Below are 22,215 nucleotides of genomic sequence, written 5' to 3' on the forward strand. Positions count from 1 at the left end.
TCTCATTCATATCTACCACGGGAGAGTTATTAAGGCCACCACATAAGCTTATCGACCAAAATCTTGTTATCCTGTAGAAGTCATGAACATTGTCCATGACTAAAGTAAACTCCCCGTGCCAATACACTGAGATATAAACTCTGTGCGTGTGTATACATCTCTCTATTTATCCTATTAACATCACAAATGTGTCTCAGATTCTAAATGTTTACACAGTATATATACAAAAATAAAAAATAAATAACAAAATTTAAAACCAGATAAAAAAATTTAAATAATTTAAAAATTAGAGAGTTAATACTCTAAAGATGCATGATGTGCTGATGATGACTTTTGTTATGTGTGGTTGGTAGTACTCACAGGTGTTACGGTTGGTAATACTCATAGATGTTGTGGTTGGTAATACTCACATGTATTGTGGAGCGGGGTGGGAGGGAGCGGCCTGGCTCCCATGAACCGCTTGAGGCTGCCCATAATAGTTCGTCCACCACTGTTGTTGTTGTTGTTGTTAGTCTCGTTACCCGCACTCTGTAACACCAGAATATCAGGGTAACCTCCCACGACGTCATCTCTCTCTCTCTTAAAACTCAAAGTGTTCACTCAAGTCTATCTTGCACCTCGCAAAGAATAATCTCGAGCTGAGACTGCTGTTATCTTGAGCAGTTGTGGTGTCCTGCATTAAGTACTTCAAGATTTTGTGAACAATAAGGCTGTCACTAATTTCAATAGTGGAAGTCAAATTAAAATACCAAAAATTTTATATAAGGGTGATATATGTAATTATATATCGTTATATTGAACAGGTAGCATAACATAGTATATCCAGCTAAACGTTCAATCTGATCTCTTGTGTATATTTATCCTGGTTTAACAGCCTATGCCCAAACAGCCTCGTGTGAGCCGATGACAATGATGCACATATGGTGGATAAGGCAGCTTCAACAAGAATGGTTTACAGTAATGGTTGCTGTGACGGAAACTTGCACTCACCAAATCACCTGTTTTGATTTAAACAGATAACCGAAGCCTAACCCAAAATGTAGTAATAATCATTGTAAATGTTTACATAACAATACACGTTATTACTTTTCTCGGAACATGCTGACCAGACAAACTACGCCCTACCTAACCTAAAGGTTTCATCCCTTTTGGAGGGCCTTCCTTTCTTCTTCCTTCTTCACATTTATTCTTCTTCTTCTTGTGAGGAAAGGAAAGTCTTCCTTTCCTCACACGATATTTTCTCCTAAATGATTGAGTCGTGCCAGCCAACCTGCTTCCGCTGACGTCAATACCAGGACAAAATTATGTGTGCTCACTCTCCAAATGTGATTAGAATTTAAAACTCTAACTGTTCACTTAATTGCATTTGAAATGTTGTTCCCATAAACAAGTATTAATTGACTATCATATATATACAAATTTATTTATGTACTTAAATTATTTTACAATGTTACATGAAAACATCATTGCAAGTAACATCAGCAATTGCTATATTTATTCCTTTTATTTTAGAGTTTTGATCGTGCATCCTAATAAAGGCATTTAACTGAAAAAAGTTAAATTCAAAACACAGCATCTTGTCATCAAGGCAAAAAAAAAAAACATACAATATACACAACACATTGGAAACCATACAAACATTTGGCACCCCAATCCTAAATAAGGTAAAAGATACATCCAACTGATTTGCATAAGCACCTAGCGTGGTGAGTTACCTAAGTATATGCGCCCGTGAATTTTCACAAGGTCAAAGCTACAAAAGATGAGTGCGCTATTATACAACAGGTCAACGGGTAACAGGGATTGACCATGAGTTGTGGTCATGGTACAACAGAACGACAACTAGTCAGCGGTTATTGAGGAGTGACCATGAGTTTTGGTTATGATACAACGGAAGGACAACAGATCAGTGGATAACGGGAGTGACCATGAGCTCTGGGGCATGGTGCAAGGGAAGGACAACAGATCAGCGGATAACAGTGTGTGACCATGATCACTGGACATAAGTACAACGGGTAGCAGGACGTAACCATAAGCTCTCGTCATGGTACAACGGAAAAGCAGTATGCTAAAAATATCACTGCTGCCCCTGCAGGTATTGCTAGAAAATGCAACGAAAACAATCATCTAAGCCTCTAAAATCCTAGTACTGTACAGCAAAACTTTCAAAAGTTAACAAGCATACCAATACCTGAGACTGTGAAAACGTTCTTTTTCATGATACAACATTATACCTGGCAAGCCACTGTTAATCAACATATATTAAGGCGGGATACTATTTAATATATTTGTTTTCCTAATAACCCGAGAACTTTCATTACAAACTGCCACACGCTAAGAAATAAGCAGAGATGTATAAATGCTGTACCTGGAGGTGGAGGTCACCATGACCTCTCGTCACCTAATTACCTAGAGGTGGAAGCCTCCCCATGACGGTAATTACCTGGAGGTGGAAGCCTCCCCATGACGGTAATTATCTGGAGGTGGAAGCCTCCCCATGACGGTAATTACCTGGAGTGGAAGCCTCTCTATGACGGTAATTACCTGGAGGTGGAAGCCTCTCCATGACGGTAATTACCTGGAGGTGGAAGCCTCCCCATGACGGTAATTACCTGGAGGTGGAAGCCTCCCCATGACGGTAATTACCTGAAGGTGGAAGCCTCTCCATGATGGTAATTACCTGGAGGTGGAAGCCTCCCCATGACGGTAATTACCTGAAGGTGGAAGCCTCTCCATGACGGTAATTACCTGGAGGTGGAAGCCTCCCCATGACGGTAATTACCTGGAGTGAAAGCCTCTCCATAACGGCAATTTACCTACAGGTGGAGGCCTCCCCCTGCCCCACTATAGTAGCTACCTGGAGGCAGAAGCCCCCATTCCCAAGGTGTTTACCTGAAGGTTGGTCATGCTGGTGGAGCGGGAGGTAACAGTGCCGGGCCGCGCGTACATCTAGGAGAAGCGCAGCCACAGCAGGAAGATAAGACAATAGCCATGGAGTCACAGAGAGGTGGTGAGACAAGAGAAGTCATCTAATAAATACGAGTTAGTTGAAATCTTAATCTGGATCACGGTGAGAAAAGTGGAAATACAATGAGCAGGGTGACCCCATGCTGGAATACTTAAGAATTTCGTTAAACATGCAATGGATACAAGTTATAACTGTAATCAAGAAATGCTATCACTGTATTGTCTATATTTACCGTTACATAGATTTTTTTCAATCTATTTCCTCTCTCTGCTTTGGCACCAGTAATTATGCCTTTGCTAGAGAAAATACTAGCGTACTTTTTGCATTATTAAGAAATGAACAACGTACAGCGCTCACTGAAAGCGTGTATCTCTAACTTGATTGATTTGCCAGTTCTGAATATATTCTGTATGACACACTACACTACACACATATTCATTCATATGGTTTTGTTCATATTCTGTATAGCTTTCTCATATCAGAAAACAGTAAAACCAAAAAAAGCTTGATTATTATTGGTACTTTTATTCTATACGTGTTATTTACGTATTACAAAACAAAACCAATAGTTGCATTCATTGAATTTATTAAATTGTATTTATTTCAATCACATCTTGGTTGTTGGAAGTATTGCCATCCTCCTACATCGCCATATCTCAAGATAGCCTCCTCATCATTCCTCCTTCTCTCTCTCTCTCTCCCTCATAAACCATAGACAATACTAAATAATTATGGATAATATAGAAAGTTCGTGCGCACGTGCGTGTGTGTGTGTGTATTCTATAAATACTTAAAGTACCTTTAGAATTAAATATGACAACTTAAAATTCCTTTAAAAGCTTCTCAAACACTGAATTTATCAAACCCAGTTCAAAGCAAATAAAATTACTACGAGTAGTCACAAGCTCACAAAGGTATTATTTATAAAGATATAATTAATAAGATTATAAATAACGACTGCCTAAAAATTTAATTATCTATGCAATAATTTTCTGAGTTCTGTAAAACCCAGGTAAACCAGGTAAACCTACCTACATTTCTGGAATACAGTCCGCGGCATAAGCATGCAATCATCACCTCGTTTAAACACAAACGCGAAACAAGAGAAAGTTCAAAGGTACGCCACCCGACTAATCCCACATCTCTGAGGGTTGAGTTATAATGATAGGCTAATGGAATTTTCACCCTTAGCAACACCCTCTTCAATCTCTCAACGCCTTTCGTCACCTTCGGCACTCACACCCTGCTGAGAGGACCCATCTTAGGAATAAGTATTTGCATTTTCCTTGGACGTGACTATTCTCTTCGTGGGATACATGCAAGTGTGTGCTGAACAAGTCACTTAAAGAAAGGAGAACATGAAGTGGTGGGGGATGAAGTCAAGAGAACATGAGGTTGGAGAAGGCAAACCAGGAGACGAAAATGAACAAAATCATACCTGAAAAAATATGAATAGAAATAAGAATGTGAAAAATAGACACAAATGTATTCTATAATGACTTGCTAACAACAAGGAACGATGAGGGCAAACATTAAATGGAAACTGGCGATAAAAAAAATGGAGACAAGGAAAAAAATGAATAAGAAAAAATATAGATAGAATAGAAAACGAATAACAGGCATTATAGAATATACAGAAAATTTAAAAATAGGAAAGATAAAAGAAGAAACAATTCTGTATTATCTCACCTGTTCCTTCTTGCTGAAGGCCGAGGATGAGAGGAACCCAGCACGTTTGTTCTTCCTGGGAGGGGGCTGAGGGGGTGGAACTCCACCTTGGGACTCCCCCTTGGGGGGCAGCGGCGGCCTTATCCCTCCCCCCGCCGGTGGCCGGCTGTCCACTGCCTGAAATAGTAAAAGCCCTAGAAATATAACACGCAAGCAACGTTTACAATTCACTTGATCAATTAGGCTAATGTGTACACATTTCCAGTTATTGTTTCTGCTACAAATTACTAAAATGTATTGCTGACTCCACGACACTATAGAAGACATATTAGGCTATTAGTAGCGTGTTACTCGTCGCGAAATGTACTAGGATGTAACACATCACAGTAACACGCCTAAAATTTATCATCAGTACTCATTCGTATATTCCTCAACTAGAACGAAATTACAATGAATTACATATATTAATTTATTAGTGTCAGATAATTTACTACTTAAATTATTTGTTTACCATTTTATTGAATCATGTAGATAATTTAAATATATTAGATGTGGGTGGAAGATTTGCTAGTAGGTGAGAGATGTAGAGTAATATTATTGGTGGTACGGGCTTTATAAAGAATAATGTTGGTAGTTGTGGATAGCAGAGCGTGTGCTGGCCAGTGCAAGAGGGTGAAATGGCAGTGAGTTATAGAGGATTGCAGTGGTAGGTGACCTGGGATAAACAACAGAATGGTGTAGGCGGTGGAGAGTGGTATGAGCGGTGGTGTTGGGGTGGAGTGGGTGGTGTAGATGGTGAAGATGATAGTGTGGAGAATGGAGAGCGTTGTGTGAGCGGTGGAGAGGGTGTTGTGAATGATGATGATTAAGAGTGGTGTGGTTGGATGAGAGGATGGGGTGGTTGGTGGAGAAGGTGGTGTGGGTGCTGAAGAGTAGTGTAGTTGGTGGAGAGGGTGGTGTGTTTGGTGGAGAAAGTGGTATGGTTGGTGGAGAAAGTGGTATGGTTGGTGGAGAAAGTGGTATGGTTGGTGAAGAAAGTGGTATGGTTGGTGGAGAAAGTGGTATGGTTGGTGGAGAAAGTGGTATGGTTGGTGGAGAAAGTGGTGTGGTTAGTGGAGAGGGGTGGTAGAGGGTGAAGATGGCGGTGAAGGTTATCGTGAACGCTTGAGAGCATGGTGTGGATAAAGATGAGCTGAAGAGAAGCATGTTGTCATTGTTTCCAGTAACAAAGGTAGTGGAGAAGGGCGTAGTCGGCTGTGTGATGCGGCAGAGATAGGAGTGGGAAATTGAAGTGGGTATATATATGGATCGTGGGTGTAGTTGGGTAGGCGGTGATAACATGCGAGCAGGTTGGAGGCTCATCATAGCGACCCCCACACACTGACACACTTGGTGCATAAAGCTATATATAGGCAAGAGGAAGCAGGAGGTCAGAGTCGGGTTCCCTAGCAAGCATGCGCCGTAAGCCCACATGTACATTTCTTGCAAGCAAACTACCGAACGATAAAACAGGATTTACTTTCGCTGCAACCTAATATCAAGTTAGTTTTTCCTAGTTTAGAGGTAACAAATAAATACTTTTAGTATATATTTTGAAATACGTCATTTTTACAACGTTGCGGGTATTTTGTTCAGAGAATCTAGTTCAGGATAATTGTTATAGTATGCTCTCAAATCCTAAACAAATGTCAGCAAGGATTACGATCTGGTTTTGATCAGGAAAAGGTATCACGAATTACTGCAGAATATCACATGTGTACTGCGTCTCAGTAAGACTCACCTCCCAGCTTGATGCTAAGTAGATTGCTAACCATCATGGTCCACATGCCATTCCCTTTGTTGCCCCACGTTGCATTTTGACTGACCTTTCTGGCACATACTCCAGCTTCCTCGTGGTGTTGACTGGCTCTCCTAGCTCATACCCCTGCTGCCAAGTGGTGTTGACTGACTTTCCTGGCCCACGTGAATGCACGTTCACGTGGGCCAGGAAATTCAGTGCAGACTGAATTTCCTGTCGAATAAACCTTTTTCCCGACCACTTCACGCCCTGTAGTGCTTACTGACCTTTCTGGCGTGGGTACTGCGGCGAGGGTGACGGTGGTACATGTCGTCGCAGGAGAGGCAGAAGGCCTGGGAGCCGCAGCGGTCACACCGCACTGCAGCAGGTGCCGACCCGCACAGGTCACAGTTCTGGCCATCCTTGGGAGCATCTGCAACATTCATTACATTATATCCGGTGCATTGGTAAGTGATCTGCAACATTTATTACATTATATCCGGTATTGAAATATATAATCCCTCCGTCATGCACACATTGATCTGCCTTTGCAATACAAATAACATTAAAATCTTCAACAAAGTTAATTACTTTGTAGCACACCTAACTTAACCGCAAGTGACAATACTCAGATAACTTAGCGAACACATATTTTAATTACTACAATATATTATTTAACATAATATACACTATTAATGCTATACATTTTTGGGGAGGAGGGGTGATGGAATAATTTGAAACTAACAGTCTACTGCAGGCCGTACTCCATTCTAAGATTGTTTACAATCCCATCGTATTTTGGAAACTGCATGTCAATTTGGGTAAAATGTGAAAAATCTCCGTTATCCATTATGGTTCAAATTTCCTTATAAAAAGAATCAATTTATTATTTCAAATATGTGTAATCACCCTCAATTACGCTCAAAAATAGCACTCGAGCATAATATTTTAAGTACAATGTGCATGTGATGAAAAAAATGGGGACTGAAGAAAGCTCATTAACAGTAATAATATACACTGAAAATGGTTCACTCACTATAATACTAACTTATAAAACAAAAATGATAGTGCCTATAGCATCTAAGGACGGTTTTACAAAATATGGACTGTTGCAGAAAATTCCGATCTTACCCTAACTTTTCCTATATTACATATGTACTAAATTAGGGCGAGGAATGTGTATATTAGTCCGATGAGTGCTTATTTATGCCTCGGACAGGTAAGTCTATTTAACTTTTTTGTTATGAACTTTAGAATTACAATATTACAAAGCTAACTTTTATTAGGAGGGGGACATAAACCGATATTTTGTACATTCACTCCATAGTAATCATACTTTTGATCATATATGGAGGATGGATTGCAATATACACTGAAAAACCCCCTCACACACACAATAATATTCTGACACAAGAAGCCTCATAAAAGCAATATATACAATGAAGAAGCCTCGCACTCGCAGTAAAACGTACTCTATTCAAATTGAACATAAAACATTATACATATGAACGAGCACTATAGTGCCAAGGATTTAAAAAAATAAACGAATTCTATAATGAGTAATGCAAAATGAAAGATGAAATAAATATAACTAATCATAAAACAAAAGTAATTTTAAAGGCACTCGGACGACAGAGTAAGATATTCCCGGCTCCCCTACGCCATGTTGTTTCTGTTTTAGATTTAGCTACTCAGAACGAAATATTCATGTAGCACGGGCTATAGCGAGCCCGTAAAATTTGATAAGGTGAGCCCACATTACCAAAACGTTTCCTCTTATCTACCACCGAGGTCAACCGTATGTCCTCGATCTCGCCTCTTGTTTCCTCCACCACTCTCGCGGCTCCTCGCGTCACTACCTGGAACAAAAAGTTCCAAGCAGCACGGGCTATGGTGAGCCCCTATTTCACTATATCAGCTACTTTGGTTCGCGCTGGGACCCATCCCCATACCGATGGTGCATCAGAGAGGAGACACCATCCCCTTCCGAAGGGTGGGGAGGGAGCTTTCAAAACTTAGTGGTACGCTATTGGCATCATTTATCTTATATTCTGATTGGGCAAAGCACGTTTAACCCACCGAGACCAGCGATTCCCGCGTTCTGATCGTGGAAGCCGTCATTGCCTGGCAAATTTTCTGAATAAAATCCCAAGCCGATGATAATGTTACGAGACAGGAGTAATGTCTCTCCAAACATATTAACAACAATATACAATTTACTTCATACCGTGATAAAAAATAAAGTTATGGCATGATAAAAACAATTATATTATTTACATTCGCAAATTATTTAGGGAAACGGAAGATTACATTGAAATAAAGGCAACTGCAGAAAGCCTATTGACCTATGAAGCAACTCCTATGGGCCCACATAAATAGCCGAAGCTGCGTGAGACAAAAACCAAGACGTTCTGTATCAAGTGTAAGGGAATAGTCACAATACCGGGGTACGGTATAGCGAGACCGGATATATAAAACATTATAAACATGCATCATAGAGTGGCGTGTCAAAAGACACAATAACGTGATGCTGGGCTTATGGCCTATCAACTGCGGAAGTGTTACTAAAGCCACCACAAGAGTTTACTGACCACAGGTTGGGGACTAAAGCAAACCCAGTGTATATATGATCGAGAACCAGGGTACACCTTTCGGCAAACGTATCCCATGATATGTTCAAGCAACACAACTTATCCTCCCAGAAGTAGCAGGAAGTATGAGGCTCGTAAATCGTACACATGAACGTCATGCAACTCAGGTCATTTTCACCCTGTACGTAAAGCCACATATAAAGGTGAAATGATAGATAAAAGCCAGCACTGATTAGCATATAACCCTCACATAACGGGAACACTTATAAACAAAATGCTTAAGAGTACATTAATTGGGACTGGTGAACAGCGCATATAGCATTATTCCCAGAAGGAATTCATCTCTTATATATATTATACAAAAGAGTAAGAACTTCATAAAGTAAAACAGACAGGACATCCATTCCATTAAGACACAAAGTGAATAAATTATGCAGCTCCATTCCTCACGATGTATAGTTTTAATGGCGCTTTCCCTTGATAGTTCCCTCCCTCCTCACAAAGTAAAAAAATCACCTGTACAGAGGGCCAACAGCAAGGAAACACCTGTCCATAGGGCCAACAGCAAGGAAACACCTGTACATAGGGCCAACAGCAAGGAAACACCTGTACATAGGGCCAACAGCAAGGAAACACCTGTCCATTAGGCCAACAGCAAGGAAACACCTGTACATAGGGGCCAACCAGCAAGGAAACACCTGAACAAAGGGCCAACAGCAAGGAAACACCTGTACATAGGGCCAACAGCAAGCAAACACCTGTACATAGGGGCCAACAACAGGGAAACACCTGTACTAAGAACCATGTAAACAAATGCCTGCATCAAAGACAACCTGTAACCCCAAAAAATGCACAAAAAGTCATGTATAAACAACCGCCTGCACTAAGGGCCACCTGTAAACAAGCACCTTCACCAAGGGTCACAGGTAAACAAACGCGTGTATTAAATAAAGGCTACCTATAAGCAATCACCTTCAGCAAGGGGGGGCGGGGGCAAGTGTAAACAAATGCCCTGCACTAAAGGCCAGGTGTAAACAAAGGGGACGAAGCAGCAAGGGCAGCGTGGCACTGGTGGGAGGTAGAGCAAGCACCTTGAAGGCATAGTTGGCCAACTCTCACCTTGGTTCCCTGCCAGTCACACCGCTCGCTCCACACCACCTCTCCACCTCCACACACACACACACACCAACGTACAGATGGAGAAAGATAAATAGAAAAACAACAAATAAAAAGAAAACAAAATATTACAAAATGAAAAGATAAATAGATAAAACAAAAGATAAATCAATATTCAGACAGAAATATAAATAAAAAAAAGAGTAAGCTAGAAATAAAATTAGCAAATAAAATCGGTAAATTTAATTACAGAAAAGTCAATATAAAAACAAATAGAAAAATCTAAAATTAAAAAACAAGTAGAAAAATCTAAAATTAAAAGATAAGTAGAAAAATCTAAAGTTAAAAGAGAGAAATAGTTTAAAAAATAAAGAGAGAATTTTTTTTTAAATAAAGAGAAAAACAGAGAAATTGTTTAAACAAATAAAAAGAAAAACAGAGAAATCGATAAAATCGGAAATTGAGAGATTGTGTATATAAATTTGTAAAGCTCTCTCGTAATAAAGTGGGAGAGAGAGAGAGAGAGAGAGAGAAATCATAGAACATAAGAGAAACTATTTATCTCATTACGAACATTTAACTAAGATCCATACTAATTATTACTCTAAAATCTTTATCGCATTCAGGTTTGGTAATTTCATTGTAGCTGGCAATCGTTCACCCATTCTATAAGTCTAAGTTAAGTAGTCTGGCATCGTTTTTGAGTCCACATTGTAATTCATTTTTCATGTGTAATATTTATAGATTTATGTATATTGTAAACAACACAGGCCTCACATAAACAACAATATATATATATAGCAAACAGAGGTCACAATAAGCAACAGAGATGCTAGCAAACAATCGAGGTCCCAGTGCACAACATAAGACCTAAAAGAGACAACATTCATTTATAAAAACATCTTCATCATAACTCAAGCCAGGTTTTAATATAAGGCGAGTACGATAATATCGCCATTCTTGTAAAAGGAAAGTTGGACGTGTAATTCTAATTTTGTAGAACCTCTGTTCTACAAACAGGAATGGAAGGGAAGGGAGGGGGAGAGGGAGCAATGGAATGAAAGAGCGATGGTAGTAGGGACGAAGGGGAGGGTGTGACAATATAAAAAGACAGAAATAGATACGGGAATCGAGAATGACAAGAAACCAATAGTTATCCAAGCCAGAAATTGTGAATATACTGAAACAGATCAATACAAACCAATGTAACATTATAAACCGAGTGTGGGTCTGACTGAATACACTTGATCACCAACGAATGAATGAGTGAAAGGATTGAATGGGTGTGTATAAAAAGATAACTCGAGAGAGGGAGGGGAGGCAGTCTGTGTACCATAGAGCGACTTCTCGTAGACCGAGTCGGGTTTTTATAGGTTGAGGGAAACCTGTGTCAGGCTCCCTGCCCCCACACACGTTGTATGGTAAGTTACGAGGGGCGGTGGGTGTCTCCCGTCGTCTGGGGTTTTTGTTTTACGTAATTCAGGTGCTCTCGATATAGTTCAAGGCCAGCAGCCAACGACATCATTCCTTTACTATATAATTTTATCCCCGATGCCCTAAGTTTAAGCCTCCCTGGGAAGTTTGTTCAACCTGCCGTTAACGTTTGCTATGATCAGAAATGCCGTTGACTTTGACGACTTAAAAGCTTAAAAGTTGAAACAAGGTAGCTGAGTGTTGGTTACACGCAATAAGAAATCTTCACGAAAGCTGTATATCTAGCATGGTTGATTTTTTTATGGTGTACCGTGCGCTGACGGCGTTACAAATTCCTCAGCAGAAGTAAGAGACATCTAGCTTCCATTACTGTGGCAGCCAGTTATGTCACCCACGTCTGTTCGTGAAAGTAATTTCTTCAGAAACGTTATTCGTCGATTCGTCGATGAAATAACCACTTATAAAAGGGGTCAAGTGACTTTACTGTAATGTGTAACATTAAAATAGACAGAAGTTTCATTTCGTAGGCAAAATAGGCTATTAAAGATCAGCCCAAATTCAATGCTTGGAGCTCCATTCACCGTATCGTACAATTGATTTCAGGTTAAGACTAGTGCCAGGGTGTAGTGACCAGCCCTGCAACACTCATCACTCTCAGCACGTGTGGTTTAAAGTAAGGTATACTTTTATTTATATTACTTCTAAGCTGCATCACTTATGAACCCATCCGTGCTCTTGTGTGGCAGTGCACAATAGAAAGTTGTTTTTACATATTCATACATTAAAACATTGATTGTAACCATGATATATATGTGCTAGTTTAGACCTATTGTCTTGTCTATGACCCTCTGTCCTGTGTGACAGTGAATACCAGCATTATCCTCACTTTAATAAGACTTAATTGAAATCTTCAGATTTGGCTAAATTGTAATTAATTTTGTCAACAGAGATGTTAATAATAACAATCTGTGGCACACTAATTCTATATAATCATTTATATATGAATTATATAAGAAAATCAATTGAAACTATGCGGGATTTGAACCCTCAACCTTAATACAGTACTCCCAAGCCGCGCACCTTACCTCTGAACCATAACTTACACTATTTTGTGGTCAACAGGTAAGATGCGTGGCTTGGGTGGCCCTAGGTCGAGGGTTCGAATCTCCGCATTGCTCCAATTGATTTTCTCGATGATATATCATGTTAGTGTGATTTCCTTGTGAATAATCTATATATATAATATGACTGCATGAGGCTTGTATTATCATTGTTCCACTGTCCCTTTCCTGCTTGCAAACTTAATTATTTTATCTGTTCACGTGATACCTCACAGCAAAAGTGGGAAAGAGACTGATATGGAAAACCCAATCACTTCTTGCTTTTACGCGCGTATGCTTCAAAGTGTCAAAAATAAGCAGAACTTTAAAGAAACAATGGTTGACTGCTTGGCCTTATGAAACTAGTTGGTTAAGACCTTCATTACGAAATAATGAAGCATGTGCCACAGGAATGGCTGCACTCTCGTTGTTACTATGTGGCTCCTCTAACTCTCCTGCCTACGATGTTGATTTAACTTTCCTGCCCGCAATGTGGCTCTAACTCTCCTGAGTATTACGCAGCTCGGGAGAACGTGATGCAACGCCCTTAGGGTGAGTTCTGAGACACCATACATAGAATTATACAATTCCGTTAATTTTTCCAACTCCTTAACTTCAATCACAAGCCTAAGCCTGTGGCTTTCCTACTGAGTGCCTGGGACTTTGCTGAGGTGTGCGGAGGAAAGAATTTGGGACTTTCCTAAGGTGGGTGTAGCACAGTACCTGGGATTTTACTTGGGGGCGTGGCGACCTGGGGACTTTCCTGTGGGGTGGGGGTCAGTACCTAGGACTTTACTTAGAAGCATGGAAAGTAACTGGTACTTTCCTGAGGTAGATGGAGGGGGGGATTACCTGGGACTTTCAAATGGTGGTTGGGGACAGTACCTGGAACTTTTCTGAGGTGGATGAGGGGACAGTATTTGCAACTTTCCTGAGGTGGGCGAGGGAACAGTACCTGGGACTTTCCTGCGGTGGGTGGGAGACAGTACCTGGGACTTTCCCGAGGTAGGTGGAGGAAGGAGACCTAGGACTTTCCTTAGATGCAAGGGGAAACAGTACCTGGAACTTTCCTGAGGTGCGTGGGAGGGCCGACTTCCTCGTAATCAGGCTCATTGGTCTTTCGGTCTCCCCCGCCGACCTGCAACTGAAGATAATAGTGTTAGTCTGGAGGTCACTGGAGAACAGTATCGGGCGGGAGCAACACAACATAAATTCAGCGGGGACAAAATGAAGGAGCAGCTCTTGACAAGCATGGATACAGGCAGTTCAAAAGGTGTGATAGGACGACAGGTATTTGTGAGAGGGCGGGAGGTATGTTTTAGAGGGCGGGAGGTATGTGAAAGGGCGGGAGGTATGTTTTAGAGGGCGGGAGGTATGTGAAAGGGCGGGAGGTATATGAGAAGGCGCGAAGTATGAGGGAGTGCGGGAGGAATGTGTGAGAGGGCGAGAGGAATGTGTCGTAAATTTAAGACGTTGTTGTATGTGAAGAACGACGTCTTAAACACCGGAAGCCATGTTTGAAGTTGTCTAGCCATGGAATGCTAATACAGGGTCAAGTTATTTCGTATATTAATGATAAAGATTTATACTTTATATCAAATTCAAGGGAATGTAAGTTCTGGGTGAAAATATTATAGCTGAAAACCGTGTTTCATCGCGAGTTAACATGCAATTAAAAAACAACTAAGACCAACACAAAAACAATAAAAAAACGATACAATAAAGGAATGGAAAAACATTTGTTTGTGTAGCGAAAGCAAACGTCAACAATAAGAGGCCTTTAGAAAGGCTAAATTACTATGCTAAAAAATATTGGGAACAAATGTTAGTCACATTTTGTGGAACAAAAATGAAGAGTTGGAGGTGTGGGGTGGTGTATAGCGGTCGGCTAATGGGTAAACATCGCATCCCGGCCACGCGCCAGGACTTCACAACACACGTTTACTGACGTTAAGGTAGTCGTGCTGAGGGGGGTTAGGTGACTGACTGGGAGTGGGTCGTTGGTGGGGTTCTGGTGGGAGAGGTGTCCGTGGGAGAATGGGCCAGAGGGAGTGTGGGGAAAAAGAGATGGAGAGCCATACCCCGTGTTACTTGCCACTTTTTGTTCCGAGTAGCTGAATCTAAAACAACAATATATGGAGAGTTCACATGTGTTCAGAATGTGCCACTCTGAAAGTGTACTACAAACAATTAAGACTAACAGTAATGTCTTAGCAAGAGAAGAAGCCCAATGACTTCGATAGGTGTTGTTGAAGGAAAACACAGATTACCAACAATATCTTTTTAAAAAAATCCTAATTCAAAAGACAACGTTATATCTAATGTTTAATAAATGTTTATGTATTTTATCCGGGCTGACAATTACTCAAAATCCTTGCCGAATATCACAAGTTTGTCCATTGTAGACACACTGTAAGTTTGCACTGCTTGCAAGTCTGTTATTCTCGTATATTTCATGACCATGTACCATTGAAATTGAAATTGAAATAAGTTTATTGAGGTAAAATATACACAAAGGGATGAGGTAGCTCAAGCTATTCTCACCCCGTTCAGTACATCGTGTTAATACATACATATACACACATCACAAACAATAAACATATTACCAAACATTCTGAGAGATAAACATCTACATTTCCTACCATGCACCATAACATTAACTACAGTAATGTAATCAGACCACTACCTCTGAAAGTTTATCACCAATTTGAGGTAAATTAAAACAAACTCGTTCACCAAAAATGTAAATTGCTTTCAATATATAACATTGTGATCCTGTTTATGCATCATTATGTAATTCCATAACTTGTTAATTAAATTGAACTAATCGGAACTGTGAATAGGCTGTCGATGTATATGTAAAGCAGCTCTATAAATAGTTCATTAATGCTGTAACTTACTTAGCTAAACCAATATTGTGGTTCAGTTTCTAAGCCCATAATTTGCCTCTAACCTTTCCACCATCGCTCACTGGACGAGTTGCCCTAAACCATTCCTAATAGCTGCTCACGTGTGAATGAGGGTATATGTGATGATCGTCTGTTATTAAACACACAAAGGTACTTCACATATAGAAATAGACATATAATTTAAATAGATATATATAGATATATCACTGAAAAACAAATTTCACTGCACACTGTACAATACGGTAGGAGCACGTGTCAGAGTTGTACCAGTGCTGGCTGCACACGGTTGGCGCCACATCTGGGCCAAGGCTGCCACCTGCACACCTGTCTCTATCACTGGGTATATGCACCTATTTTGGGGGGATGCGTGGCAATCGCACCTGTTCATACTCATCAAGTACATTCCTAAACCTGTCACTTAGTGCTGAGAAGCATTAATTGTTCATCTTTATCTCTTCGAATGGCAGGGGTGAATCTGTGTACTTAACTAAATGTACTCGCCTAATTGTACTCTCTTATAATTGTCCTTCGGTAGGGGGTAGACTATTACGGGCACCGTAATATGCTTTCAGACCATCACAAATATCTAAATACTTATCTAGGTGGTTTGAGGAGGGGTTTGGTGTCTTGTGGTAATGGATTTGCCCTGAGGACGAACTCAATTTACCTCTACCGCTTCGCTTTTTAGTAAATTCTATTTGTTCACTATTCTAATATGAAAAAAAAATCAATTTGATATTTCTACGGAAAATGTTGATATTTGCGATTCCACCTATTTCCTCCTAATTATATCCGCACGAACTCGTTCATATATGGCCAACCTACGCTTGAAACAATCTAACAATCCCATGGTTATTATTACCCAGTAATTTGTTCCGTAAATAAACTACCGTATTTTCAAACCGATATTTGCCTAGGTCTTTCCTGCATCTAAACTTTCTTAATTTAAATCAAACCCAATTCTTTTATCTTGTGTTAATGTGTAAGTACTTATTTATTTGTTTGTTTATTTATATACAAGAAGGTACATTGGGTTTGTGAGAGTACATAGCATCATGTGTTTATATTCTTGTAAAGTCACTAGAACGCACAGCGTTTTGGGCAGGTCCTTAATCTAACAGATAATATTAAGTAGATAAATTCTAACAAAATTTATAAAATGTTAACAGGTACATTGTGAGAAAAATTTGAGAGATATTAGTAGGTATATTAAAGCACATTGAAAGCTTTAACTATAATAATAATAATAATAATAATAATATTTTATTTAGGAAAAGTACATACATAGATGCAGAGTTACAAACATTCTGATTGATTTATAGATAGAGGTAGTACATACAATACCTAAAGCCACTAGTACGCATAGCGTTTCGGGCAAGGTGAGGTGGGGGAAAAAACCCCACTTAGACTAAAACTTAATAGTAACTGATAGCATTTAGCCGGCTGATACGGCTAAAGCAGAAATGAAGCTCGGTGAATCAAATGTCAAACATTTGCTAACTAATCCAGTGTCGAATAACACAGTGGGAAGAATTCTTCTGAAACCTTTGTATATGAGCAGCACAAAACGTCTACCAGATAACGGGCTTACTATAGCCCATCCTACATGGACATTTCGTTTTCGTTGAGTAGCTAAATCTAAACAAGTTTTTATTAACACATTTAGGTACAACAGCTACCCTAGACTATATGAAGGGGGAATACAGCGTGTGAAAAAAAAACTGGATCCAGCCCATCCTTCTAAAATGACAGTCCTTATAGTAACTATTTGGTCGAAAGTATCAATATGTAGAGATGGACCACATGAAAGTTAAATTTTGTATTACTGAATCAGGACAAACCAGAATTTTTTTTAATGGTAACATAAATATAAGACCTAACCTTACCTCTCCTAGTAATCATAGGCCTAAGACCTAAGGCCAAAGACCTAATATAGTACACATATGTACTATATTCGGTCTAATATAGTACATATGTGTGCTAAAACTAGTCCTAGGGCCTAGGAATGTTTAAGCTTAGTTTAGAGCTTTATTTTTCTGGACTCTATAAAATGAATAGTGCAAAAAGTAGTTTATTGGTGGCCCATCACTAGATAATGGTACTTTCGACCATATAGTTACTATAAATACTATCATTTCAGGAGGATGGGTTGCAGCCATCAAGGATCAAACGGGTGGGGGGTATGGGTTACCATTACCTGTGGCACTTTGCTACAAGGGACCAATCTCCAAATACTTTTTTCTCTTTATTAAATAATATACATCAATTTACAAGGGAAATACTACATTCCGTATATTTTGTATAATTCTCAATAAACCAATGTTTCATATCATAGAGCATGAACCTTAAATCCCAAATCTGTAAGCAATTAGTTAGTCATGATCTTGCACACTACATTATTGAGTTTTCATTCGTTAGGCCCTTCAGACCTGTCGGTATGACGTACTTAGAGTTTGCAATTACTTTATTAACTATCGTGTTCTAGTGAATATCCTCTCCCTGCAACTACAAGCGCAGGCTACTATTCAAGAGCCCTTCATAATTAACTATTCTATGAAATGGGGGATTTCTTAGCATTTAATAGCAACTCTTAACACACACACACTGCAACTTTTATATAGTGTAAGGTAGCTGAGTAAATATGTACATTACCTAAATATTATAATATAAAATCACAGATATATAGTTGAAACTTCTCAAACAATTGTAGTTAGTAGGTAGAGTAGGTGAAAGATGTCAACACAGATACTCTTTTTGATTGTTTTTATAGGGTATATGTAAGTATGTATGTATGTATGTATGTATGTATGTATGTATATATATATATATATATATATATATATATATATATATATATATATATATATATATATATATATATATATATATATATATATATATATATATAGCAGAAAATTAGATTAATAAAGGCTTCACATTAATTTGGATAATGTAGCCTTCTCCGTCGCTCTCATGATAAACGGAAAACAAAACAAATAATTATAAGGATTTCTTTGTTTTTATTAAGGCATTCTATGGTATGTGAACTAACTGTTCATCTTTAACACGTAACATGTTGTGTGAACTGTTCAGCCACGACACATAACATGGATTGTACATCAAAATAAATAAAAATAAAAATGAAAGCAATAAAATTCCTCAGTAGCAGCAAATAAGTATATTTGAATTTCTAACAAGTAAGTAATTATCAAAGAAGGCACCAAGCCGAGAAGGCTATGTAGCACTAATTTCTGACAAGAAACTTGCAAATCACTCATAATTCAGTTACAGTACCTAGACAGAGTTCATACAATGCCAACGGCCGGTAACATCCCCTAACCCTAAGGGGCAACTCTAGAAAAATAACGCTGATGTAATAAAGAATAAACATTACTCGCTAGGATATATAAGGGTTCATTTTATGGGGATATATATAAACTTCAAGTGCCAACATATTATCCATGACACTGGCGGTCACTAAGTTGCAATGGTAGTGGGCCTCTTGCCCGCTCAGCACGATTTCACTCCTAAGACATGCACCATTTGGGCGCGGAAACCTATTTAGCAACACGGGTCTGGGAAAACAAAAGTCATTGCGTCATCAAAGTTTTCCCCAAGACCAAAATGGACGTCAAGAGCAGGCGAGGGCCGGCAGCCTGCTGGTTACGCCTCTCCACCAGACTTTGGCCGCAGCCTCTCATCCTCGCCACGTGCAACTACACTCTCTTTAGTTAGTTTCCACAAAGTATAGTCAAGAATATATTTCACATTACCCTATTCAGTCATAAATAATTTATACATAAGGATTTAAGTTCTTCAAGCAAAATGTTTCATAGATATCCTATCAAGAATAGATCATCCATTACATCATTGATTTACAAGGATATGTACACAGAGATTTACTCTATCGGTATAAATAAGCAGAGAGATAAGTTAGTTCCAAGCGGTTTTCTATTAGCGACCCAAATGTGAGCAACAGGCAAACTTCACAAGCTGCAAGCCATCCACAAGACAGGCTCTCCGCCTTGCTGCCCAATCCACACCGAATATAGATGTATTTGTGGGGCGGCTCTGGCTGACAGATACGATCAGCATGGCCTGCTCTGACAAAGAACAGGGCTGGTACTAAAGGTGCGGGGAAAGTCAATGACATCATCAAGAGGATTACCACATTTGTGTGCCCAGCAGAGAGAGAGCCTAGTTTTTTAATGTCTAACAAATCCAATTAATCCCACTGGTCTTCCAAAAGGGATTACAGTATACCCCAGGCAGAATTGGTATAGGACTATATGTACGTATCATCCTTGACAAATATCTATATTGACATCAGTTTTGGCCATATAGGTTGAGTAACCACCCACAGGAAAAGTTAAGATAATACAAATATTAGGAATAAAAAATTGTTGATATTATCAGAAGAAAAATAATTCACTATTGACTTATCAACTACAAAAAATAAAATAACATTGGTGGAAGCACTTACAAAGGCCATGCTGAGTTTACGCTTGGTGGACGCCAAGGGCGAGGCCTTCTCCTTGTCCTCAGACTTGGCCCTGGGCGGTCTCATGGTATCCTGAGCACCAGCCATTTTTATAAAGTGCAAATATTTTTATTGAAATAATATCAGAATGATTTTTTCTTTATTTTCTCTATATCTTAGATAAAGATCAACGGAGAGTTAGATTTATATCAGCAGGTAACCACGGTGTTTGAAGACCATAACCCACAACTTGGCTAAAACCCCTCAATTAATATCCCATATTTTCAACATGAAAAACTTTTGCACTATCCCCTTCGTGAAGGACGAAGTAAACGAAGCCAACATGCATCACTAAATTTGTTTTAGAGGTTTGTATCTCCATTTATTCCGTGCAGACATAGTTTTCATACAACAAATATCTGTAGTGAGAAAAATAAATTTGGAGTTGTGCCCCACCGCGCCGTGGTCGCCACTGCTCGAGGGCCGAGGCCACACTGAGCTCAAGCCTCCTTGCCACTTCGATGATAGGAAAAATATCCATTTGGAAGAGATCCATGAATGTGTTGGTTAGAGCAAGTGAGTTGTGGGTTTTGTGAGCGTGAATCATGTAACAGCATCATCTCTCAGAATCCTTGCTTTAAAGAGCACGTTAGCTTCACAAACTAGCAAGTATATATACACCAAGGTCTAAAACTCTATGCCTTTAGATCCGGCCTGGCAGAGTCGTCGAACACCTGTGACGCTGATACCCGCTGAATTATTGTGGATGAAACATGTTTCCATACATCCACAACACGTTCAGCATCATTTAATTATTTAACAATGCGAAAATGAGTGTCTACCTCTTAACACTTTGTGCCTGCTGTAATCCTTCTGCATAAAGGTTGAAATGTGAATGTTTTTATCCGACAATGTGAATGTATTTTAAGTTCTTGTGATATGTGTATAAGCTGAATGTACCTGCTGTCATGAACGGTATGAGGATAGCTTGACCTACCTCATCCGTTTGTGTTTATCTCTATAAACTTTGAGGGTTTAAATTAATAATGCATGTGATATGATGTGCAGCTGATGAGAAGGATATGAATGGATAATGGCTGCAAGAAGGCTTAGATAAACCTCAGGTATGATCCAACATGTGGCTGCTAGAATTCAGTACCAACAAACACACGGTAATGTGATGGAGATATGCCATGAGACAAGCTACGAAATGGGAGGGAGAGAAGAAGTGATCAAGGAGTCAGACATAGAACAAGAGCTATTGGAACATCTCAAACCGAACCTATCTCCATGAGGCACATACAAACTGGGTAATATCAATGGTATATGCATGATCGGAAATGTAATAATAGTGTTATGCCTCCTAAACAAAGATTCATTCAGAAAATCGTACACCAAATATCTTAAAACCCATTCTCGAAGATGAAGCACCAGTGTTATAAGCGCATACAGAAGCCTAATAGAATTTAGATGTTTGCCACTGAACTGACCACGGAACTGAAAAACACGAGGATATAAATTTGAGTTTAGATTTTGGAAATACCTGGGTAAATACTGGTTTGGAAACGGATGTCAATTTATGGAACAGATTACCGGGTACCATAACAGACGTGGGATTGTTTCAAGCGTAGGTTAGATATGTATGAATGAGTTTGGCTGTATATAAATAGCAGTTGCTTCGTATGGGCCAATAGGTCTTCTGCAGTTTAATTTAGTCGTATGTTCTTATTTAAGGAGCTGAACCTTGCATCACCGGAGAAGAAAATAATTCAAAAGCCTGACCATGACGTACGAAATATTCAAGAATGATAACAAGATTTACATGGACAGACTCTCTGACGTAGGAGGGACATCAGTTGTAACTTATCATTGTAAAAACACCGCTGCCAAAGGACAGGTATGATACAAATTACACGACCAACTATACTAGTCGAACAGACGTTAGGCCTAAGCGGCAAAGCACAGCTAAATAAATACATTTATGTAAACACAAGCACACTAGACATACACCCACACACAAAACTACTAAAGACAACCTCCAAGTATCTACCTATCTGCCACCTACACTACAGGTAAATTCTATTCTATTTCCACCTGGCAGGGCGCCACCTGGCCTGAGTCATAGAGAGGGCAGACAAGTAACATGTGGGAACCAAAGGTAGTCATAATGGA

At 39.4% G+C, this 22,215-nt stretch overlaps 1 protein-coding gene across 17 annotated transcripts in view; it reads right to left on the reverse strand.

The window, feature by feature from the left end:
• The window catches only part of LUBEL (Linear Ubiquitin E3 ligase), a 123,542-nt gene that overhangs the window by 93,305 nt on the left and 8,022 nt on the right, over positions 1-22,215 (reverse strand). For 9 of the 17 annotated variants that reach the window (XM_069339848.1, XM_069339847.1, XM_069339845.1 and 6 more), the window contains exons 1-6: positions 20,047-20,525; positions 13,714-13,798; positions 6,701-6,846; positions 4,658-4,813; positions 2,893-2,949; positions 411-528 (exon numbers count right to left, since the gene is read on the reverse strand). In XM_069339848.1, coding sequence (XP_069195949.1) covers positions 411-528; positions 2,893-2,949; positions 4,658-4,813; positions 6,701-6,846; positions 13,714-13,798; positions 20,047-20,151 — 667 coding nt within the window. In that variant the 5' untranslated portion in view covers positions 20,152-20,525. Of the gene's footprint in view, positions 1-410; positions 529-2,892; positions 2,950-4,657; positions 4,814-6,700; positions 6,847-13,713; positions 13,799-20,046; positions 20,526-22,215 lie in introns of those variants that run through there. The other 8 variants (XM_045762105.2, XM_045762102.2, XM_045762103.2 and 5 more) reach the window with 3 other exon arrangements.

Source organism: Procambarus clarkii, chromosome 42 (genome assembly GCF_040958095.1).
Source record: "Procambarus clarkii isolate CNS0578487 chromosome 42, FALCON_Pclarkii_2.0, whole genome shotgun sequence".
In the NCBI taxonomy this organism is placed as follows: Eukaryota; Metazoa; Arthropoda; class Malacostraca; order Decapoda; family Cambaridae; genus Procambarus; species Procambarus clarkii.